Below are 25,384 nucleotides of genomic sequence, written 5' to 3' on the forward strand. Positions count from 1 at the left end.
TGTGTGTGTGTGTGTGTGTGTGTGTGTGTGTGTGTGTGTGTGTGTGTTTCAAGACAGGATTTCTCTGTGTAGCCTTGGCTGTCTTGGACTAGTTTTGTGGACCAAGCTGGCCTTGAACTCACAGAGATCCACCTGCCTCTACCTCCCCAAGTGCTGGAATTACAGGTGTGCAACACCATGCTTGGACTGTTTTTGTTTTTGTTTTAACTCTTAAGGATCAATTTTTAGCTGGCCAACCTGGAAAACTCAAATAGCTTTAACATCTTTTTTTTTTTTCTTCAGTGATTTTTTTTTTTAAGGTTGAATTTGAGAACTTGGGGTATAGCTGAATAGTAAGACACTTGGCACTCGTAAGAATGGTGAGCTACAACCACATACAACAGCTTGATAGTTCACAATTACAGTGCTGAGGAGGGGCACATAGACAAATGGAACTATCCATGTATGCCTATTCACAGCCATACAAAAGCAGACGGACCTGATGAGCAGGGACAGAGCTGAGGAGAGGCACTTGTAGAGTGGTAGTTTTAAACACAGAGGGCTTGTTTAGTAGATTAGGTGTATTTGTCTTTGGACCACAGTAAAAAGCCAGAGGATCAGAGACTAACAAGGATGTTGATTTTTCTCAGTGTGGAAGCTGAGGAAGCTCAGTCCAGGTCCCAGGTGACTATGGCTCAGGTAGAGGCTCTCTGTCTGTCTTGAAGACAACCACCTTCTGACCATGTCCAGATGGACGTGGACAGCAGCCTGGTCTCTTCCACTCACATAAGGACTACCACCAACCCTGTCAGTGTGGGGACCAGTCTGGTGGCCCAATTGAACCTCAGTCATTTGTCATTTAGGCGATTTTTGACTTCTCGAAAATCTTTATTTGCTTACAACCATTTAAAGACCATAAATAGGAACCAATGACATCACAGTCACACGTGTGTGAAGGAAGAATGTGAATGAAAATTACTGTCTATCAGTTTCAATTACCACAGTTCAGGAATGAAAAAAGCTCATGGAATTAATCTAGAGAAACCGGGAGTGAGACAAATCAAGTCTGTTGTCTTGGGTGTACTGACTAGTTTAAAGTCCAAGTTAAAAGTTAATAGCAATGGCTTACACTGTTAAATTCCTAACATTTTTCGTCCTTTGTAGGTTAACTCGATCATGGAAGATTATGCTGAGCACAGTGTTTACAACTTTTCTTCTTTTTGGTAAGTCTTAGCAACAATGATCTCTAAACTGATTCCTAGACTGTGTGGCAAGAGAGAGCTCGGTGCAGTGACTCATGTTTGACCTGTTGGAAGTTATCTGCACATTCTTCAAGCTTCTTTCCCCCTTTCATGTCCCACTCTAAAAGTAAGATAGGCTTCTTCTTAGATAACATGAAAAATCATCTTTCTGTAAGTATTACAGTTTATTTTTATGTAAAATAGATTTTTTATACAATGTATTTTGCTTGCAGGTTCCCCTCCCCCAACCCTCTGAGACCCTCCCTACTTCCCATCTCTTCTGAATCCACACACTATCCTTCTCTGGTTAGAAAACAAACAGGCATCTAAAGGATAACAATAAAATAAAATAGTATAAAAAAAGCAAAACAAACTGGAATAGGACAAAACAAACCAACAGAAAAAAAAAGAGACAAAGAAAAAGCTTGAGAAACATACAGATTTGGAGACATGTTCGTACATAGAAGTCTCACAAAACCAGAAGCCACAATATATATGTAAAGGAGCACAGAAGTTGCACGGAGGTTAAGAATCCCTAATATGGGGCCAGCGAGCTGGCTCAGGTGGTAAAGGCTTCTTCAGCCAAGCCTGACAATCTGAGTTTGGGCTCTGGACACCCAAAGTAGAAGGGAACTATCTCCATCAAGTTATCTTCTGACTTCTACCTACATGCTGAGGTACATGCACATTCATCCCTAAGCATACATAGATGATAGACAGACAGATAGATACATACATACATAGATGATAGATTGATAGATAAAAGGACAGATAGAGAGATAGAGGATAGACAGACAGACAGATAGATGATAGATAGATAGATAGATAGATAGATAGATAGATAGATAGATAGATGTAAAAAGGAAAGAATCCTGTAGAAACATCCAATATTTTACCTTTTCTAAATTTGAGTGACTCAGCTTGGAGATTTTTTCAATTTTTAAAAGCTTTTATTCATATATTATATGCAGCAATACGTTTCATCATGGTCTTTTAACATAGGCACATAATATTTTAGTTCCATTATTTTACATTTCTATTATTTTGAGAATTTTATAAATATGTAATGAAATGTGGCCCTGTCTTTCCCCCACTTCCCCCCTCCAGTTGCCTCGTGCTGCACTCCCAACTTTAGAATTTATTTTTTGAAAACCACTAAGTCCAGTTTGTGCTGCCTATCTGCAAATAGGTGTGGACCTGTCGCGCGCGGCCTTTGCCAATAAGGACGACGCAACAACCGAGGATTTCTTCAGCAGCAAGTTTATTGAACAGCTCTTTCTTGTAGATGGTGAAGGACCCAAACCCCGGGTTGTGCTCTGCTTAAATAGCCAGCAGCGCGACCTGTCCGTCTGTAATTGGTGCTCTGTTTAAGTCTTTATAAGCATATGGCTGGCAATTGGAGTGCAGCCTAAACCCTCATTAGCATAAAGCTGCGCATGCGTAAACTGCAGGGCGGCGCAGGCAAGAAGCGCGAAAATGCTGGCAAGAAGAACCAGGAAGCAGGAAGCCGGCGCCATCTTGTAATGGCGGGAGCGGCTCCCGACATCTCCCCCTTTTATATATATTAAAGGCCATCTCAATCAGAAAAATAACACACCATGAGGTTACCGATCAGCCTGCTGAGCCAACAGCGTCAGCGATCAAGGAGTTTACACGGTGTAAGAGACCCTCTGTACCTTGAGTCCCGTGCAATGGGAACCTGAGCCCTGGGAGGTGCAGAAGTCTGTCTTGAACAGCATCCTGGTGCAATGGGAACCTGTGCCCGTCAGGAGTGCTACAAGTCCAGACAGTGTCTCAACGACTGAGCATGTTAAGCCAAACTTGGGGAGATGCTCCCTGTTCCACAGCCAGCATAGCCCGCACCATGGCCACATTTTTAAGATGTTGCTGTCTCTTAAAACGGCAGAGCAACCAAAAACAGAGGAACAGCCCCGCGAGCATAGACATGCCAAACATTTTTACACCAATCCATTCTTTAAAATAGGAAAATGCAGAGGACAACCAGTTAAATAATCCTTGAGTAACAGAAACATCTAGGCGAGTGGAATTAATTTGAACAATTGCTAGGCGTAATTTTCTCATTGTCTCATCAAATTTGGCGGACCAATTAGATTGTTGAGACATTGGCAAATATGGTAGCCCTATGGAGTCATTGGTGGTAAAGAGCCGGGGGAAGACTTGTGTATCATACATGACTGGCATTGGTCGTGGGAATGTTGATAGGATTTCCCAGCGGATCTCCTGGGTCTCCACCTCCAGGTTCATCTGCACTCCGCTCAGGATCAGGATCAGGGTTAAAATCAGGCTCATCTTGTTTGATCACTCTGGTCAGCCGCACTGGAACCCAAATCGGATTTTCTTGATCCTGTGGAAAAACATAAACAGCTCCCCTGGATCTTATTAAAATAGGATCCGGTCCTTTCCATTGATTATCAAGAATATCCTTTTATTTTACTGTTTCATTTGATGTTTTATGACTGATATGTCTGTCTGTAGCAGACCGTCCTTTAGAATCCAAAGTTAAAAAATTTATAGTGAATAGAACAAGGGAAATCTTAGTCTTAGGTCCCATAGTAGTGGGGCCTATTCCCCCTTTTTGTTTTTGGAGAATCATCTTTATGGTAGAATGAGCTCGTTAATATTTATTAGTAAGCCTGAAATCCATCTGTTTTAAGACATCTCTACCCCAAAGATTAATGGGGAGCGGCAAAACATATGGTGTAAATGTGTCACGATGTCCCTCGGGATCCTCCCAGTGTAATGTTGCTGCACTCACCGAGGGAGTTTCCTCGTATCCCAGACCCTGTAAAGACTGGGAAGATTGGTTGAGAGGCCACTCAGCAGGCCACCAAGAGGAGGAAATGATGCTAGTATCAGCACCAGTATCTAATAACCCTTTAAATTCCTTTTTATTAACCTTTAAAACCATCATGGGTCGTTGGTCTAGTTGTAAAGACAAAAAGGTATGTTGTCCACCCGAGGAGCCAAATGCCTTTTCTCCTCGGGCCTCTTTTTTTTTAGGAAATAACTGATGGAGACTTGGCAAGACCAGCAATTGCGCTATTTGATCTCCTGGGGAAATAGTACTGATACCTCTTGGGGAAGAGCATAACACTCTAATTTGTCCTTTAAAATCCTGATCTATTACCCCAGGATGTACTATCAGCCCTTTCAAAGCAGTAGATGACCGTCCCACTATGAGCCCTACCGAGTCTGGCGGCAGCGGCCCAGCTAAATCGACTGGGATCGGCTGACAACCCATTGTAGGGGTTAATACTGCTCTGGTGGTGGCGCAGAGGTTTAGTCCTGCTGATCCGCTAGTTGCCCTTTGGATCGCGGTGTTCTCACAAACTCTCTGGACCGGGGTGCCTCGCGACCGATCGCCCCATATATTTTTGGGCCCTGAGGGCGAGGGCCCTTTTTTTCGTTTTTTGACTGTCCCGTTTCATCTGATCTTTTCGGAAGCGGTCTCCCATATATGTCTTTGATGGATCTACACTCATTAGCCCAATGCTTCCCTTTCTTAAATCGGGGGCAAGTCTCTGGTTGTTTGTCTTGCTTTTCTCTCACAGGGTTGTCTGGAGCCCTGCACTGCCTCTTAAGGTGGCCCCATCTTTCCACATTTAAAACATTTCATGCCAGCCGCCTTCTGTGCAGATAAAACGGCTGCTGCTATCCCGGCATTCGTCAACGGGCCTCCAACTTCCCTGCAAGCCTTCATCCAGGCATTTAGCCCTTTTCCCTTCCATGGTGTAATAGCATTCCTGCATTTACGGGTGTATTGCTCATAAATCAGCTGCTCCACAAATGGTAAGGCAGCCTCCGCGTCCTCAAAGACACGCCCTGCTGCCTCCATCATACGGGCAACGAAGTCCGAGAAAGGCTCTGTCGCTCCCTGAATAATCTTTGTAAGATTTCCTGTTACTTGTCCCTTATTAGGGAGACTTTTCCAAGCTCTTACTGCTGCTTTGTTTATTTGTTGATACACTTCCACTGGAAGCATGTGCTGATTAGCCCTCCACTGTCCCTGGCCGGTAAGCATATCGTAGCTCCATTGTGGCCTCTGACTTGCTATATTCTGATTAGCTCGAGCTGAGCACAGCTTGTGAAAGATGGACTTCCAGTCTAAATATTGCCCCATAGTCAGACAGGCTCTTACAGTATTGTACCAATCGTCTGGAGTCATGGCATTGTCAGCCAGTCTTTCTATCAGCGCCACTGTAAAGGAGGCACTGACGCCATAAGTCTGGACTGTTTCCGCTAATGCCTTCAACTGTTTAAGATCTAAAGGAGAATGATGTCTATTATTCTGAGCGTCCTCCCAGACTGGGAACGCGGTTTTAATCCGCTTTCTCTCTTTTTTTGATATCAGGGAAAATTTTGTCTCTGCAGATTTGGGTTTTTTAGTGGCTGACTTCCGCATGGAGAACCCGGAAGTGCCAGCATAGGCCACATATGGTGGCGGATCCGGGCAGTAACGCCCTTCCTCATATTTAGCTGCTTCCTCATCCAACTCTGCCTGCTCGTCAGGGTCGAGCCCTGATTCCTCATCAGTTTGTTGATTCTCAGAAGAGCTGTTTTTGCTCTCTGTAGACTCCGGCTCGCTCAATGACGAGGCGACCTTTTTCTTTTCCTTGCTACCAGTCTGTTTTGGTTTCTTTGACTTCTTAACTAGCTTTCGCACCTTCAGCGCTTTAGCCTTATCTTCCTTGGTCCCATCCTTAGGGGATTTACCGGTCTTAATTCCCTTTTCTGCTTCGGATAGACTGTCTTGATGGTCCCGTTTCCCACAACTAAGGCACAGACAACACAACAAGACCACAGAAATCATACCTTGCAGAAAAGTACCGCGGTTCTCACGCCACTGACTTTGAATCCTTACTCGATGAGCAGTCGGGGTCCTTCGAAGCGTTCCTCCGCCCAGGGTTCGGCAGGTTTCCCGGGTTTCGGCACCACTTGTCGCGCGCGGCCTTTGCCGATAAGGACGACGCAACAACCGAGGATTTCTTCAGCAGCAAGTTTATTGAACAGCTCTTTCTTGCAGATGGTGAAGGACCCAAACCCCGGGTTGTGCTCTGCTTAAATAGCCAGCAGCGCGACCTGTCCGTCTGTAATTGGTGCTCTGTTCAAGTCTTCATAAGCATATGGCTGGCAATTGGAGTGCAGCCTAAACCCTCATTAGCATAAAGCTGCGCATGCGTAAACTGCAGGGCGGTGCAGGCAAGAAGCGTGAAAATGCTGGCAAGAAGAACCAGGAAGCAGGAAGCCGGCGCCATCTTGTAATGGCGGGAGCGGCTCCCGACATGGACCCATCCTGCCATAGACGCATGGGAAGCCTACCAGCCCTGCCTCCTCAAAACAGAATGATTCTCCCTCCCCAGAAACTATCCACTACCGTGGCTCCTTGTGGAGCCTGCACATCCTCTACCCCATCTAGGCCAGAGTTTTGGCTCTTTGTCTTGCATGGGTCTTGTCCATGTACTCACAACTGCTGTGGGTTCATGACTGTAACAGTCATGTCCAGAAGACACATTTCACAGCACTCCTTCCCATCCTACAGCTCTTTCATTCTACCTCCTCTTCTTTGACGTTCCCTGAGCCTTTGTGGTAAGTGGGATTTACATAGATACCCCATTATGGCTGATCGCTGGGTCTCTTGTTCTCAGCACTTTGATCAGTTATCTGTTTCTCCATTGACTGCTGTTGACTGGAAAAAAAAATCTTTCTGACCATGGTTGAACGTAGCCTGGTCTATTTATAACAATAACACCTCATACTCTAGAGCCCACGACCTCCCCAGCCACAGGCTTTTGACCAAGATTATAGTAACACACACACACACACACACGATACCTTTCTGTGAATCAGGTCTCAAATCCAGTGAGAAAGTGGTTAGTTAACTCATAGCTGTCATGCCACTGCTGCTCTTGTAGGCATGTCTTGCCTGGCCGTCAGTATTTCATGTTCTCAATGTTCCCTCCAGGGGCATGCGTCCAATGACCTAACTACTTAATAAGCCAAGCCACTTCAACATTTGACCACCTCTTAGTAGTGCAAAGTTGAAGATCAACCCTTTGACACATGAGCCTTCAGGGGATACACTTGCATAACTATAGCATCATCTTTGACCACACACATTTGAGTCTTTATAATGGATATAAACAGTTTCTTTGCACTTCCTAATTTCAAGCTGGTGAACTTGTCAACACATGTGCTGGCTCAGTCTTAAACATTGATGCATACCAATCTCAGAAGAATTAAACCGGCCATTGTTTCTTTGTTCTCTACTGGGTCAAAGTGATAAACAGTGTCATTAGGTGTACCACTAATGTTAGGCAACCACTTTCTTTATCGAGGTACCCCAGGTATCCACTGCCCCTAAAAGGAAACTTTTTGTCCCCAAGTCAGTAACTTCCTATTCTTTTCCTCCTCCACAACTCTGCATCCTGCCTCTTTACCTAGCTCAAATATGTGACAAAAATGGCAATTTTCCGTATGTTTGCATTTATCAATCTTAATGTCTGAAGGTCATCTTTGTTGTAGAATCTATACGTCTGTTGTTCATTTCTGTGGCTCAACAGTATTGTGGGTATATATATACCACATTTTAAAATTCATTTGTCCGTTTACAGACACTTGGGCTATTCATACATTTTGGGTCCTAGGGTTAGTGCAGCTATGAACATGTGCACGTGTGTTTGTTTGAACATTCATTTTAGAGCCTGTTTTAGCAAATACGTAGTAGTGGAGCTCTACCAGGAAAGACATGCTGATGGTTTTTCCATAGTAGGCACCCCTCTGTCCATTCTGCCAGCAGTGTGTGGGGAGTCTGCCTTTCTCTATGTGGTCACCATCCCTTTGCGTTTCCCTAATTTAATTATAGTCATGTTCGTAGTTACAGAATGGTCATTGTGCTTTTGATATGCATTTTCCCTGTGACTAATTTGCATAGGTTTATAGGCTGTGGACTTGTGTTGTCTGAGGCCTTGTCAATTTGTCTTTTGTTCCTTTTTACTGTATTTGTCCATCTCAGGCATTTGGTTTTAACATGCCTTTTTCATTGTGAACACTGTCTTTTCATTTTTCACTTTACATTCTGGTTCATAAATGTCTATAATTTCGATGATGTTTTGGTGCAGAGCATGGATCCAGATTCATTCTTTTGCACCTTAGTATCCAGTTGTGCCAGCACCATTTGCTGAAGCAATAATTCTCCCACAAGGACATTTTTAATAGTCTTGGCATCCTGACAAAAGTTCAATTGGCCATAGATGCCTGTCTAAGTTTTTCACGTTGGCCTAGAAGCCTGATGTAATGCCAGTGGCTTTGAATCTATAGATAGCTTTGGGAAGCATTACCATTTTAAAAATAATAAATGATCTAATTAATGATCATAAGTTTATGGATTGTTTTTATATTCACATAGTTTTTCAATTTCTTTTAGCAGTGTGTGTGTGTGTGTGTGTGTGTGTGTGTGTGTGTGTGTGTGTGTTGTTTTTTCCAGTGCCATCTACCCAGTGCCATACATATGTTAAGCAAGCTATCTTTCACTGTGCTACATCTCTGGGCCCATGGAGGCCAGAAAATAGCATTGCATCACTTGAAACTGAAGTTACAGATGATTGTGAGCTGCCATGTGGGTGCTGGAAATTGAACTGGGTCCTCTGGAAGAGTAGCAAGTCCTTTTGACTGCTGAGCTATCTCTCCAGCTCTGGCTTGGGACTATTGATCCTCCTGCCTCAGCCTCATCCAGGATTGCATGCATATGCCACCACTTTTGACTTTGAGAGTTTAACCCATTTACATTTAAATTAATTACCCACAAGAATAGATTTTTCTTCTTCTGTTTTTCTATTTTTCCTCTATGTCTTTGTTGTTTCTAATTTCCTTTGTGTTAAATCTTTGGAGATTCTTCTCACACACTTGTTAAATATTTTGTTAATGGTTACCATGGGGATTTACAACAGCCAGAACTGATAAAATGGTTTGATAGCAAATTATCTTATATCATGCAAATACTCAGTTACCATTAGCATAGATTTATCATTTATGTTTTGTGTGTTTATCTTTTACATCACTTAAGAAATTAAACCTGAGTTACCATCTATTATAGTTTGAATATGTTTGAACACTTAGTGTACAGCTGGTAGGATTGTTCTGGGAGATTATCAAACATTTGGGATATGGAGCTAGCAGATATAAAACAATAGGGGTAGGCTTGAGTGATATCTCTTGGTCCTGCTTCTGTTCCAAGTTTTTTTTTTTTTTCTTCCTGATTTACCACAATGTGAACAAGCCATGTCATAAGCTCCCATCATCACGTGTGGTGCCAGGCCACACTTTCCTTACTGTGGTAGATAGCAGCCTCTAAAATTTAGCCAAAATAGATGTCTCCCCCTCCAACAGTTTCTTCTGTTGGGCTATTCTGTCTCAGTGATGAGAAAAGTAAACAATATGCTGGCCAACACAATTATGATGCTGGCTTTTAAATTTGACATTACCTGAACTGGAAATCTTGGCTTCTTCATATGACTCTGAGCTGCCCCACAGAACGTCCCTTTTGCTTAACCTGAAGGACAGCAACTAGCACAACAGATCTCTGGGATTTGTTTAAGTATTCCTCTCTCTCTTTGTCTTCTTGTCAAAGAATTTTAATTTGCCGAATATGAGGTTCTCTGGCACCATAAATACACAGATAGTCCTTTTAGCCCTTTAAATACATTATCCCTCTGCTTTGTGGCTTCTATAGTTTCTGATGAGAAGCCAAATAAGAATCTACCAAGAATCTTTATGCATGGCAAAGCATTCCTTTCTTGCTGTATTCAAGTTCTCTGTGCCTTTGTCTTTTGACAGTTTGATTATATGTTTCAGCATGTGGAATTTTTATATTCATTTTCCTTAGCATTTGTTGGGTTTCTTGGTGAACAGATTTGTTATTTTCAATTTGAAAACTTTTTAGCCATTGTTCTTTCCAGTATTCCTTCTCTCTCTCTTTACCTTTTCCTACTTCTGGATGGAATGTGCAATCCTCATTGTGTATATCTCAGTAATGGCCCAGTCTTCAATTGTCTTTATTTTCGTGATAAATATGTAGGAGTACAGCCCCACCTTCAAGTAAACTCATGTTCTCTGTCTCAGAGCTGCTACTGACCAGTCTCAGATTTCAGAACCAGTTGTTCCTTTCTCTCTCTCTCTTTCTCCCTCAATGTTTTTTTTTGGAGGACTGAGCATTTTACTTCATTTTATATGAGCCACCTATGAATATGTTCCTGTCTCCTTGCCCTTCTCAACTCTGTGTGTTATGTATGTATGTATGTGCACACATCTATGCAGATGCATGCACCTTGTGTGCATAGGCAAAAGTCATCGGCCAATGTCCGCTATCTTCCCCTATTTCGATCCTCCTTATTTTTTGAGATAGGGTCTCTCACTAAACCTAGAATTCTAGATATTCAGTGTCTCAGATACCACCAACTCTAGGGAGCTGAGATTATAACATACATGCCACACCAGCTTTCAGGTGGCTGCCAGGGATCCAAACTTAGCTCCTCATGCCTGTGAAACATGCACTCTGTCTACCGAGCCACTGCCTCAGCTTTCTCTCTCTTTGCAGTGCTGGAGTCACATACGTGAGGTGGATGCTAGGCTGCTGAGTACCAGCCCCAGCCCTGTCCTCCTAATTTTTAAGACTATCTCTCTTACACTCACAGAAACGGTTATTAATAACATGTAAGGTATTTTGGAAGTGTTTCTAGATAAGTTCTTTAATCAGAATTTGCCTTTTCTTTGAAGGACTTCAAAATCATCAGTGGTTTAAAGAATCAGGGTTTTCTCAAAAACCTGCACAATTATATACCATGATGGCAGAATATGGCTCCCGGCTCTCTCATTACCAGGTGATGTTTCATTAAATTATTGTTGCATGTCATTCACTTAAAACTGTGCACAAGGTAAGTCCATCTTGCATTAACTTGGTTTTGTGAGACTAGCCAATTATAGTCTTACAACAAGCGGGGTTCTTTTAAGTGGTTTTATGGCTAGGAAATCTCCTAAATTCTCCATACCTTTTGACCCCTTCACAGGAGAAGGTCCAAAATAGGGGGAAAGGGGACAAATGATTCCTTATTGCTAGCCTTCCCCATCTCCAGCCAGAATAATGCTTTCCTTTTCCTGAAGCTCTTGAAATATCAGTGAGATTTTTCACTGTCCATACTACATTCCATAGCGCTTCCTAGCATTCCAGACTGTCCTAATTTTCTTTATATTGCTGTGGTAAACACATTGATCAAAAGCAAGCAGAAGAAGAGAAGATTTATTTGGCTTACACTTCCACCTTACAGCTCACCATGGAGGGAATCAGGGCAGGTACTCAGTGCAGAAACCTGGAGGCAGGTACTGAAGCAGAGATCATGGAGGAGTGCTGCTTATTGGCTTGCTCTCCACGGTTTGCTCAGTTTGTTTTCCTACCCATCCTGCCTGCCCAGGTAGGCACTACCCACAGTGGGCTGGGTCCTTCTATGTCAATCATTAATCAAGAAAATGGCCACTGCCTGCCTACGGGACAATCTGATTCTTCTCAACGGAGGTTTTTCTTTCCACCTTGTTTCAAGTTGCCCCAAACCTAACCAGCACACCAACTTTGGTCCTGGACAAAAGGTCAGTGATATAAAACCCCACAGATAACATCTACAGCTCACGGTCTTCGCATTCTTGGTTCTGGTCTGAACTGGTTCTGGTGCAGCTCCTTAGGTCCTCCTCAGGAAACCGGATGTGTATCCACAGTAAGCAGCGCTGCCCTGGCCTCCTATCCCTTCCCTCTGTCAAAGAAGGCTGCCATCCTTGAGTTCACACTAAATGCCACTTTCTATTGGATGTGTGAACAAGGCCACCTTCTCAGACATGGTGACAATGGGGAGTGCATGGCAGACTGAGTACATGGAAGACACACATGAAATGCTCTTTATGTCCTGTGGTATATTTCAAGGGTCCAAGTGCGGTTTCAGAAGAAAGACAAGTGGGTGAAGAGGTGAGATTCAGAATTATTTCTCTTCTTTATTCCAGGCCAGGCTTCGCATGCCTAAGGAGCAAATAGAACTTTTAAAGTAAGTGGAATTTTTTATGTACCATTCTCTGCCATGAATCCAAACAGTGGAACACTGGGGTTTGTTTTTTTGAAAATGTATAAAACTAAAATAATTTTCCTTTTTTTTTTTTAATGCCATGCCACTCAAGAGTACTTTTCCTGGCTATTTCCTTTTAACCACCACAAAAAGCCAGATCTGTTTAAAATACCATATTCAGGTGAATCTAGCATGTTCCTATAGTTCTAGTACTCAGAAAGCTGAAGCAGCAAGATCCCTATTTTGAAGCTACAACTGATAAGCCAACCTCAAATAAAAAATGGATAAATTAATAGGTAAATGTCTCAAGTATGGATATTACATGGATCTCTAGGTTACAGCTTAAAAAATGAAAACAAAAACAAACAAACAAAAACACTTCTATCGGCTGGGCTGCACTTGGCATGCAGGGCATCCCAGCTAGAAGGGGATGACATTGGGATTTAGCATTCACCTGTATGACATCACTTGACTGACACCAAGTGAGATTGGCTGCTTCCTGAATGCTCAGTAGTTGTAGAAAATAAAAAAGTGTTAGGCTATATAATGTTTACCATTATCCCTAAAATTATCATGGAGGTATTATCTAACCCACTATCACAAATAATAAGACACAGACATCTGTTAGGCAATTTTATAATTGCCTTATTTACCTTGGCTAGGCAGATATTTCTACCTCACCATTCACCTCTCAGCACCCTCCCCCCTCATCCAATGCTTCTGCCTTAAGCCTCTTCTATTGGAGTACCTTTCATCCATAATCCCATGGTATTTGCTTTTATTCTTTATCCGGGCCTTTCCACACCATCATTGGAGTCCTTTCTCCAGTCCCACATGGTTCCTTCTCTAGGCTAACCCATCCTGGCATCCTCCTTCCTCCTCTCTTCCAATCTGTCTGCTTCCTCGAAATCCCAGGGAACCAGCCTACCCCATTCTGCCCTACTCAGGTATAGGCTGTTTAATCAACCAATCAGGTATGTCTTAGTCAGGTTTACACAAGGATGGGTGTGTCCAGATCATCAGGTCCAGTAATTAGCATTAGACCAACCCCCAGCACTCAGTGTACAAAAAGCCAAGCAAGGACACCCTCTGACTCTTGCCATCTCAGTGTCCATCTCCTTTGCTTTCTCCTCCCCGCAGAATCTATTTCTTCCTCTCCTTAAGTTGACTTCCTTTGCTTGCTTCTGGCCCTGAAGTTGTTGGCAGGCGTCTTACCGCTTTCCCCTCTCACCTTGTGGTTCTTCTGTGTACAGGAAGGAAAGCCAGACTTTGGAGAACAATTTTCGTGAAATTATGTTTTTAATTGAACAAATAGATGTTCTGAAGTCATTGCTTAGAGACATGAAGGATGGCGTACACAATCACAGCTGGCCTGTCCACCGAGAAGATGTGCAGGACCAGGCCACTGCTGAGATTCTAGATGAGGCAAGACGGGCTGGGGCATGGATGGGGGTGAGACAGTCAGCCGTGAGATGCTCATTTCATTTCTTCTACCAACAGGGTATCAACTGACATTAGCTTGTGTCCCCTGGGATACCCTGATGGGCTTCCTTTTCCTAGTGCTGTCCCTGGGAATCTAACTTTCCATCAACGCTATGTTACAGAGAGGACATTGTGTTGCCATACAACTTACGTCCCACAAAACAACCAACCAGTGTTTCAGGAGTGATGTTCTTTGAATGTCCATAACAAATACTTGGTAGCAAGAGTTTCCATTCTACCCTTAGAACAATGTCTCTGGTGAGCGCCAGACTTAAGCCAGAAGCTTCTGGCATTGCTGACCCACTGCCTGGACCTCTACCAATTTCTCCTCCCTGTGTCTATATTTGAAACATGTAGAAATCTAACCCTGGCGTTGCATGGTTCCCAGGCTCTATGTTGTCTTTGTAAGTGTGGCGCAGCATTTGAGTTAGTCAGTGATAACTCCAACTGTTGTGTCTTCTCAAGGATACTTGCTCATTTTTGAACGAGAGTATCCTTCAGAGCCCAGCACTCGTTCACATGGGTGAACATTTGCTGTTATAAGCAATCGTCTGGCCTTTGTAAGCTGCCTGATTCTCAGATAACTATAGACTATTCCAGCCTCTGTTGCTAAGTAATGGATATCAGTGAAGGATAACAAGCAGCACCCCTGGCCCAGCTCCAGCTCATCCTATGGGAGCGTACCATGGTGCAGGGAGGAGGGCTTCAGAGGGAGCCCCAGGCCCTCCTTTCTGTGTGACCACATCCCAAACATGCTTTAGCTTTAGCTCTATTAGTTGTCTGAGAAGGGTCGCTCCCTCGGTGCTGTGGTCAAGACATCTGAGAGCATCAGTGCCTAGCTCTGAGAGCATCTGGAGCTGTTCAAACAGAATTCTTCAAATTAGTGAGTTCAGGCCCAAGTCCACAGAACAACAAATGAAAATTCAAGCAGTTATTGATATTGATAACAAGAAACTGTTCTTACAATCTTTACAGGAAATGTCAAACTTGGTACATTATGTACTTAAAAAGTTCAGAGGGGACCAAATACAGTTGGCTGATTATGCCCTGAAGTCAGCTGGTGAGTACAAAAAAAAAAAGTGTAAAGATGTGAATGTGTGTGGAAAAAAGAAATGATTTAATAAGACCATGTAAAATTCTTTATTAGAAAAATGACGCACAATTTTAATGGCATCAAAAAGGGGGGAATTAACAAGTCTAGATACAAAAGAAGATATTAGAAGTAAGTGTCATTACTTGCTCTCAGTGCTCCATTAGCCTGTATCTAGAAGGAGCACAGAGAAAGTGGAGATACCACAGGGAAGTCAAGCAGGCAGAGAATACTTAAGCTCAGAAGACAGACACCACTGTGTATTAGTATAGACTGTAATGACATACCTTAAAGGATGCTAAGTGCGTTATTGCTGATTAAAAGCTGGTCTTTAAAGGTGGGTTCACAAAGTGCTCAACATCTTCCAATTGAAATGAAACCTTAAGAACTTACCTAAGTTGTGAACTGGAATCTCTGCAGTCTATGGACGGGATGGAGGAGAAGAGGGAAGGGCAGTGTGAGACAGTGTTGGTGAGTGAACTAATTTCTTAAAATGTACAGACGAGCGAAAGCCATTCAATAAGAAGTGGATAACAATGTGTTGATTAGAGAAATCGTGTACTTAAAACCTTTCTGAAAAGAAAGCTATGTCTAGGGCTGGCTGGGGATAGGCAGTGGGCTGCTTACCTGGTGTACAAGGCCCCTGAGCACTGTGATAATTGAAATATGAATTGATAGATAAATAGATATGTTTAGATAGAAAGAGAGATATTTAGATAGATAGATAGATAGATAGATAGATAGATAGATAGATAGATAGAATATTTGCATACAAATCTAGCAAACAACTCAGATCCAAAATTTTTGAAAGCTTTCAAACATCAATAATAATAAAACAGAAAATCCATTTTTAAGACTGGGCAAAAGATCCGAAAACACTTTATTAAAAAAAAAAAAAATGTGAAAGGAACGTGAAAAAAGACTGGACATTGTTATTCGTTAGTGACATGGAAATCGAAAGCACGGTGACATGCCAGTACACATCTATCAGAGCAGCAGACAGAGCCTGCCAAGCGCTGCAGACACTGGGAATGTGTATGTGTGGATATTAAGTGGTACGTCTGGAAGGCAGCCTGACCACTGCTTCTCAAGTTAAATATAGCCCCAGTGACCTGTCGTGCTGCCTCTGGATTAAGAATTAAGTTTTACATTTACATGAAAACATGCATGACAAAGCTAGGAGTACAGCTCAGCAGCAGGAGTGCCTGCTTAGGATACACAAGGCTTGGTTTGGAGCCTCAGCTCTGTGAAACCCAAACACTCATCTGAGAAGACCTGGAGCAACCAGATGGATGTTTATAAGAATTAGAAACGCCCGCTAACAGATGACTAAGGTACTCTACAGGCAAGATAAACAACGGCTCTGTGATGCTTGCTTTACGGTAAATCTAAGACGCTGCATGCAACAGGCTGCAGATTGTGGTATGCTGCAAGGAGGCAGTACACGGGATGGCTGTACTAGGTGAGTGTGTGAAGAAGGACTGATTCGTGACCGTGCTGGCCTGTGGCTGGAGGTCCAGGAAAATGGGGAGGCCTGCTACTCGCTATGGGATTCTTTCAGAGCAGACTCTTTTCTGACCATGTTAAGGCAAGCAACACTGTTACTGTACCCTTTACATGGGTGAATTGTTTCTCAAAGAAGGTTAAAAGCTAAATGAATGAAAATAGTAAGTGTGAGTTTCTTTAAAACCCACCATCTTGTTTTTTTTTTTTAATAAAAGAATTATGGAGGAAAGCAGACTTATGTAGCTTAGCACACAAAAAGGGGTTTTGCTGTCCAATCATACAAGAAGGATTATAGAAGGACTAAGATAGAAGATGCCTGCTTTAGTTTCAGTTCTAGAGAGATGGCAAGCAATTGTAGGATAAATATGCCCCCCCAAATAAATATTGTATGACATAAAACTGCTACTGAAATTTTTATGATACATTTTTGATTGTGTGTGTGTGTGTGTGTGTGTGTGTGTGTGTGTGTGTTTGCGTGCGTGCGCACACTAGAGTCAAAGGTGGCTGTGAGCTGCGTAAAGTAGGTATTAGGAAAAAAAACTCAGGCCATCTGGAAGAGCAATACATGTTCTTAACCACAGAGACATCTCTCCAGCTTCTTAAATAATATTCCATATCTAAATTTCAAGCATAAATGGGAGATGTGTATTTCACTTTGCTGCATGTGGCAACCATGGTCCCACATTTAAAATTCCAAACTGTGCTATCCCAGAAGCACAGAACCCAGATGCCTGGTCAAGAACAGGGCTTCAGTGTTATACTGTGCTGCTCAAGTAAATTTGAAGAAGTGATTTGCATTTTAAATTTCTCATGTCTAAAGTATGTTTCCTTCCTAGGATGAAATATCTTGAAGGGATACTATTTGATAAACATTTTTACATTTCTTTGATTACAATTGAAGATTCTACAAAAAATTGAAGTTTGATGAATTTACACAGTTACTGTTACATATATAACCTGAAGGCTATGCATGGTTTGGCTTTGTGCTTTCTCCACTGTTGACTGAATGAGGAGGCTGAAAGAAAGTCTGATTTTCTGGATGATGATAAATATGACATACATATTAGTTTTAACTTTGGTTCAGTTGCTCTAGTATTTAGAATTGTTTAAAATAAAAAAATAGTTTCAGAAATTTTGCAAAACTAGAAAAAGCAAACATGGCTTTCTATCTAAATATGGTGGCACATACTTTCATTCTAAGGACTAGGAAGCTCAAGTGGGATTGCTACAAGTTCAAGGCCAGCCTTCGGTACCGAGTGAGACTCTATTTCAAAACCAAGAAACAAATGAGCAAACATCTTTTTGAAAATGATAGAATGTCAGTAGAACAGCCTCGAGTTCTGTGTATAAATCTGACTTTGTGATGTTTCCAATAATAGCTTTTCAGGAATATCATTAAAATCAAGATGTCATGTATTAAGCTTTATGCAAAAGTTTAAAATATTTTGCAATTTTAGGAGCATCTGTCATTGAAGCTGGGACCTCAGAAAGTTACAAAAACAATAAAGCAAAACTGTACTGGCATGGGATAGGGTTTCTCAATTATGAGATGCCTCCAGACATGATCCTTCAGGTAAGTGCTAAATAGGACACCAAAACCTATCTTAAGATTTTGTTATAAATCTGAGCACAAGGGTCTTTCCTGAGACTGCTATTCCAATCAAGGACTATGCATGGAGATAACCTAGAACCCCTGCACAGATTTAGCCCATGGCAGTTCAGTATCCAAGTGGGTTCCATTGTAATAGGAACAGGGACTGTCTCTGACATGAACTGATTGGCCTGCTCTTTAATTACCTCCCCCTGAGGGGGAAGCAGCCTTACCAGGCCACAGAAGAAGACAATGCAGCCACTCCTGATGAGACCTAATTGACTAGGATAAGAAGTAAGGAAAAGAAGACCTCCCCTATCAGTGGACTTGGGGAGGGGCATGCATGCAGAGGGTGGAGGAAGGGAGGGATTGGGACTGGAGAAGGGAGGGAACCACAGGGGGGATACAAAGGGAATAAAGTGTAATTAATAAAGAAAAAAAACCCTAAAAAAAAGAAGATTTTGTTATAAAACATGACAACTTGTATTAATGTTTAAAATGGAGGCAAGAACATCACAATGCCTACAAGGACCCAGACACTACTTTACAGTTCTAAGCCATTATACTGCACAAATTATCTTAGAGTACTAAACTATTATTATTATGTCTTAAAGTCAGAAGTAGACTTTGTCAAAACATATAATTGCATACCTTTCATTTTTGTCGAGTCTGTGACTCTCCTTTCTCACTGAGAACTTTGGGTCATTTAACAAACATTTGTTAAAGAGGCTGTCTTGCAAATGCCAGTCTGGCATTAGCTGCTATGCCAATCACATGATCTCACAGGGTTGACTGTGTCAGAAATTGCCATTTAGGATTCTCACTCACTTGGAAAGAAAATGACTGTCAACACATGATGAGCCCCATGTCAGGCATTGCTTTCAAATTTAAAAGTCTCTTCAAAGACAAACCTACACTCTCTCCTTGCCAGGCTACCATTTTATATCTAGTAAAAGAAATATTTTGTTTTTCTTCTTTACCGCTAGGACCTCCATCACCATCGTTAGCCACCATTATCATCAACCCTATCGGCTCTCACTGCACTCACCCTCATTTCCCATACCACTATCACTGTCAGTTTTGCCACCATCATCGTGTCCACCATAAACATCATTGTCTCCTCACTCCTCACCATCACCACCACCATCAATCACCAGCAGCGCTTTAACCTCTAGCTGCCTTTCAGCAGTGAAAGCAAACACACTGCTGTGACAGAGGCTCCAGTGGACAGAAGCATAAAGTGCTCTGGATGAACAAGCAGACCTAGGGTGTTTGGGAAGGTCTCCCATTGATATGCGTCCTGAGGCTTCATGCTCTACCCTAAGGGTCTTACAGTTGGTAGTGATGAACTGCTCAGTATGAAAGGTTAGGTTTATGCACCCAGAAAAGAGATTAATTTAATGTTTTCTTTCCAGCCAGATGTCCACCCTGGAAAGTGTTGGGCCTTCCCAGGTTCCCAGGGTCACATCTTGATTAAGCTTGCCAGGAAGATCATCCCAACAGCAGTTACCATGGAACACATCTCTGAGAAGGTGTCCCCCTCAGGAAACATCTCAAGTGCACCCAAGGATTTCTCTGTCTACGTGAGACGCTGTCTAAATCTGTCATTGGGAGTGGGTTGATAGAGAGGGTGTTTGACTAGGAATAAGGAGCTACAGTCGTGTCTTTGGGGATTGAAATTATGGCCTCTTGTAGGCCAAGCTAGCACTCTACTCCTGAGCTATATACCTCCAGCCGCAGGCTTGCCTTGCCATTTTTTTGCACTAAGTATTTGTGCCTCTGACTTCTATGGCTTTTGCATTACAGAATGAGAGGATTGGACCAGATGGTTTCTATGCTTGACTTTAAGTTTTTGCTTTACAGAACCAAACAGTCATATGTGTACACCTGAAAGGTTGGGTATTTACACAAACATTGTAGTGCACCTTCCTCCTTTCCCCAGTTCCTAATTCTTTTTGTCCCAAAGCTCCCATTACGAGCAATTTCATCTGTTAATGAGGTGCCTGCTTCTACATTTTCTTTTACCATTCTTTCTTGTTTTTTTTTTTTATCGTTGGCTATTATTTGATGGCTCCCCTTCAGCAAAATATGAAAATCACCTCCTTTCTGTGGCTCTGCCCATCCAATAGCTCTGTCTTATAAAACAGGTTTATAGATATATAATTTACATAGCATATGACTCATCCATTTGAAGTGCACACTTTGTGGCTTTAGTATACTCACAGTTATGTAGCCACTGTCACAATTTTAGAACATTTTTGTTGCCTCCCAAAGGAGCCCTATGCTACTTAATCTTCACCTCTCACCCCATCATCCACATCATATCCTTAGGTTCTAGCCACCGCTAGTGGACTTTGACTCATAAATTCGCCTGTTCTGAACATTGTCATTATCATACTGTATGTGCTCTCTGGTGAATGATTAACACTGTATTTTCAAGGTTTAGCTATGTTGTAGCACCTGTCAATCTTTGAGGTTTTTTTGAAACCAAAAAATAAATATTTGATTGTTTGTATTTTACTTAACCATTAGTTGGTAGACATCTGAGTTATTTTCAGATTTGGGGCTTTATAAATAAGGAGACTATGAATATTCATGTGCAAGGTTTTTCCATGGATGTTGGGTTTGGTTCCTAGGGAATACATGTTGGATTGGAACTCCACAGTCTGTGTTTCATATTTGAGGCTCTGAGGAGAGTTGTGCCCCCTTTTTTTTGTTTGTTTGTTTGTTTGTTTCAATCAGTGGCCAGTGTTTTCCTGGTGACTACTCAGCATGGTTCTCTGTCGAGCCATAAAGCACTTCAAAGTTGCTTTCTTTACTGTATACACTTTTTAAGTATTTCCAAAGGTATTTGCCACCAGTTTGTCTGTTTTGCTCACTTTGTTACATTTCTGTTTCTAAAACAGTTGTCAGAGGTGCATGTTCTCTCATTGTTCATTCCAGTCAGGTGAATGGTGCTTTACTCTTTCTCCCTCACTTCTTCCTCCCACCCCTTTGGAGTTGTTCTACTGTTTGGCTCCAATCTGATGAGGGCTAGATGATCCTGGAGTATGTCTATTACTGTAGGGTCTCCTTCCTGCATCCTAAAGTCTGTTTCTCATTTTTCTTTTCCATTTATATTCCATCTCTGAAAGACTGCATTTATTTTATTTGAACTCTTACGTTAAAATGTTCACTTCTCCCATCATAATTATGCTAAGACTCTGGTTTCCACAGATGGTGCTTATTTAGAGTTTAATCACATTCTTTGATGTTTGCAGTTTGGTCTTCTTGGCATTTGAAGATATGAATTGGTATCTGAGTTTGGTTTCATCTTCTGTTTGTGTACAGTGTTTCTTTTGATCTTATAAGTAGCTTTTCTTGAATGTCTTGATCCTCCTTTGAAGACTGGTTACATAGTCAGTCTAGTTGACTCTGAAAGGATTCCCACGTGTGAGAATTGTCGACTTGGCTGATTTGCTGGAACCTGCTGTTTCCCCAGCAGGAAGAGTCCAGGACAGACCTCAGCTGCACAACCAACTGGCTCAGGAAAAGAGATTTGATGTGGACTGATGGTGGGGGCAGGGACTGCCACAGAACGAGGGCCCCTAAGGCTTATTGAAATCGCTCTCAGACAAGTCTCACCTCTGAGTCTCTCCCTTCTCCGTACTGTAGCAAACCATGGCCCAGATCCCAAGCCTTTCTGGGCTTGTAGTCCAAGTCCCTGTGGTGCTAGTCTCACCTCAAGCCACAGGAGTTTGTGTTTCCATCTGCTGCCCTTTGACCTTCCCCATGTTTTTTTGTCTGAGGGCCTACTCCCATTTTTCCTCGAAGTCTTCGGTCTTACCTCTGTCCTTTTATGTTATTGGCTACAGGAGAGTATATACTTCCTGTACCCACCAATGCTTCGAATTCCATGCTGCTGAGGTTTCTTGACTCCAGCATCCAATTCTCACATTCATTGCAGTATTGAGTTAGGGATTGGTTTTGGCTGTCCCTGCCCATTCTGTGTTTATGAACTACTTACTATTCCTTATTTGCAGACATTCTGGCTGGTTCCTCCACGCAGGAATCATTTAGCAATAACAAGTACTTCCCGTTTTTCTTCTATATTACAGAATTGATGAACCAAGCACTTCCTTTATTGCTCTTCACTCTTGGCCCTATTTCTTTGAGACAGTGTCTGTCACTGACCTGGAAACTTGTCATCATGGCAAGGCTTGCCAGCCAGCCAGTTCTCAGGTTCTATCTGTCTCTGAACCCTGATGCTGGGGTTATAGGCACAGGTGGCCGTATCCAGGTTTTCACGTGTTGCCGAGGACTTGAACACAAATCTTCAAGCTTGTACAACAAGCAGTCTTATCCACTGAGCCCATGGTCCCCAGACCCAGCACATGCAATTTCTGGCGAACTGTTGCTACGTGGATACCTGCAACCATTTCTTTCAACCAAGCACCCACTCATGATAGCCCCCATATCTGTGGTCTTCTTTGCAGGGCGTTATGAAAAAATGTGAAGGAGAAGAAATTTTCCTAGGTCAGTTTACGTATAACAGAACGGAAACAACCATTCAAACATTTGAGCTCCAGGTAATTATCCATTAGAAAATGTTGTTATATTTGGCTTCACCAGTAAGAGGGGTTTGCTGGAATTGCTACCTGAAACTAGTTATGACAAAAACACAAGCTAAATAAGGCTGTCATAACTTCTGTTCTTTGCATACATAAATTTCAATGCACACCATTTAATTGTATGCTATTGGTGTACAATTAATTGTAAGAGATGGGCAATTACAAAACAATTTCTAACTCATTTTCCCTTGCTGTTGTTTCCCTAGATATTGATTTTCTTGGTCTTTTTTAAATAGTGCACCCAGCACACATGCACAGGAAGCAATCTACTACGTGAGCAATTCAGTTTGATAGTGCCTCTCACCTGCCTTGAAAGTGTAGTATGAGGTGGAGAGAGGAACTCAGTAAATATTTAATGCTAGATAGTATAGATAAAACGTCTCCTCCTAAACCAACGAGGGAAAACGCCAACTGTTAACTGATGAACTCACTGAGCTGCACTAAAGGGTGTGAAATCTCTGTTCTTATTTATAGTTAGCCACAGGAAGTAACTGAAGAGATGTAGAGAGCTTCCCATACTAGGCAAGCCTAAGTGTTTATGATACTTCCTGGTCAACAGTGAAATTGATCCAAGCCCCCTCACCCTCACCAAGTGCCCGAGAAGCTCTGCGCACACAATGATCTCACACCCAGAATCCCACCACCAATGGAAAAAATCTTTGGGAGAAAAGCAGGTACTTTATGTGTACTAAACACATAAAGATTTTCCTTGTTAGTGTGTATTAGACACTACAACATAGCGACTGTTTGCATAACATTTACACTGTGTTCAGGATTATCAAATATCTTAAGATGAACTTAGCTACGTGGAAAACCAACCCTGACTTATATACACATAGTATGCCACTTTACATTGGGAACTTGAGCACCCATGGATCTATCCTCAACAGGAGGTCCTAGAAACCATTCTTCTAGATACCAAAGGGTGACTAACTGTCATAAATTAACATGTTTGAGTTTTATATCTGATTTGAATATTATTTTATGAAACAGGGTCTTTCTTATGGTAGCCTAGGCTAGCCTTCAACTCATGATTCTTCTACTTCAGCCTTCATAGTTGGTTTGAAGAGGTCTGGTTTTCATACAACTCTCCTTTTGCTAGCACAGCAGTGAGTGTGAGGAGAGACAACAGCAGTGGGAGTCACTGGCCTATTTGGGCCTCCTGTATCTATGTGTTCATGGTATCTTTCCTTCCAGGAGCTCATTTTCTCACCCATTAGAGCACCATTTGGATGTACTTGTGTTAGGGAAAAAAGGAGGTTCCCACATTCCCCATTTTATCAGCATTCATTGGGATTCGTCAAAAGGAACTTTTATAAGTCATTCATGTTTTCTTTTCTTTGTTTCCAGAATGAAGCTTCTGAATCTTTGCTATGTGTGAAACTTCAAATCCTTAGCAACTGGGGACATCCAAAGTATACTTGTTTGTACAGATTTAGAGTCCACGGCATTCCCAGTGATCACACTTAGGGGAGTCGGTGCAGAAGGTGGTGGCCGTGCAACCAGAATGTCCAAGGATGCTTATTATTCCCTTATGTCAGATTGCACCCCCAAGACTCAGAGACTGAGTGGGAGGGAAGCCTCAAACTCATTCCGACTAGGCAGTAAGAAGTGAATGAATTTTACTATTAAAAAAAAAAGATAATCAAGCTGACATCCATCTACTTTGCCTTGAGCATCCAGAGGTGAATCTGTATATAGAAGAGGGTCTCACTAGGAAGTCATTCTCACCACAGCTTCTGCACGGTCAGTTCTTCTTCTCCTACGTCAGGCACAATGCTCACTATCACCATGTTATCAACACCAAGCTGCAGGCTTTGGGCAGTGAAAGCAGAAAAGCCACAAGTAATATTTAAGTTAGAGATAAAAGTTCATGACAAAATCAGGCCATGAATATTTTCGGATAGTTTGATGGACTCCTCAAAATTGGGTACTGTTCTCCTGAAAATACAAATGGGCCAGTCAAATGGCTCACCTGGTAAAGAACCTTTGTGGCTAAGCATGATGATCTGAGTTCAACCCCCAGACCATACATGGTGGAAGGAGAGAATCAATTCCCTAAAATTGTCCTCTGAACCTCCAACACAAAATAAATAAATACATACTTTAAAAAAAATTACAAACAAGTAGAAACTCTACTAATCTGATAGGTGTGAAGCTACCACATGTAAATCAAAGTTACACACACACACACACACACACACACACACACAAAACAACTATTCGATCAAGGGCTTAATTTATAAAAGCCAAAGCAAAGAGCATAAGCATCAGGTAAAAAATAAAGGAGAATGTGTATGTGGGAAAGGCCTTTTGCATCAGAAAGCAAAAGTTTTCAAAAAATGACAAGCTCGACTCAGCTGTGAAGACACCCATTCTCTCTTAACTAATTTAGAATAATAATGATCTCAACTAAAATTGGAAAGTTATGGTCAGTATGGAGCAGTCATGAGATGGTAATGGGTAATGGAGCTCGCCTGCAGGGACAGAACAGAGCATATGGCTAGCATGTGTGAGGCCCCGGATTCTATCCCTACCAGTGAAGCAAAAATAATTATTTCCAAAATATAATTCATAATTATATGTGTGAAAATGATACACTTTTGTTTTTAAAAGAATTATCCCTGTGCGTAGAGGCAGAACACCTGGGATTCCAGTACTAGGGAAACTGAGGCAGGGAGAGCCTGAGTTTGAGGCTGGCCTAGGATAATTAGAACTTGTCTCAAATAAGAAACACGTCTTGGCCATCAGGATGACTCACCTGA

At 42.1% G+C, this 25,384-nt stretch overlaps 1 protein-coding gene across 1 annotated transcript; it reads left to right on the forward strand.

The window, feature by feature from the left end:
• The first annotated feature begins 1,150 nt into the window (after positions 1–1,150).
• Sun3 (Sad1 and UNC84 domain containing 3) lies at positions 1,151–24,089 on the forward strand. The gene is made up of 9 exons (XM_055624215.1): positions 1,151–1,202; positions 11,013–11,116; positions 12,282–12,322; positions 13,594–13,765; positions 14,798–14,882; positions 17,876–17,991; positions 19,425–19,592; positions 22,485–22,577; positions 23,970–24,089. Exons 1-9 carry the CDS (start codon positions 1,166–1,168, stop codon positions 24,087–24,089), a joined length of 936 nt encoding a protein of 311 aa, XP_055480190.1. The 5' UTR covers positions 1,151–1,165.
• Positions 24,090–25,384: the final 1,295 nt, after the last annotated feature.

The sequence above is a fragment of the Psammomys obesus genome, unplaced genomic scaffold, assembly GCF_907164565.1.
Source record: "Psammomys obesus unplaced genomic scaffold, mPsaObe1.curated_primary_1811, whole genome shotgun sequence".
Classification (NCBI taxonomy): domain Eukaryota; kingdom Metazoa; phylum Chordata; class Mammalia; order Rodentia; family Muridae; genus Psammomys; species Psammomys obesus.

Bases quoted from the DNA above. Each gene is read 5' to 3' on its own strand.
- Sun3 (XM_055624215.1), top strand. From the start codon at position 1,166: ATGCTGAGCACAGTGTTTACAACTTTTCTTCTTTTTG. The intron at 12,323-13,593 runs GTAAGTGGAATT...TTCTGTGTACAG, and splicing joins GAGCAAATAGAACTTTTAAA to GAAGGAAAGCCAGACTTTGG. The intron at 13,766-14,797 runs GCAAGACGGGCT...CAATCTTTACAG, and splicing joins CTGCTGAGATTCTAGATGAG to GAAATGTCAAACTTGGTACA.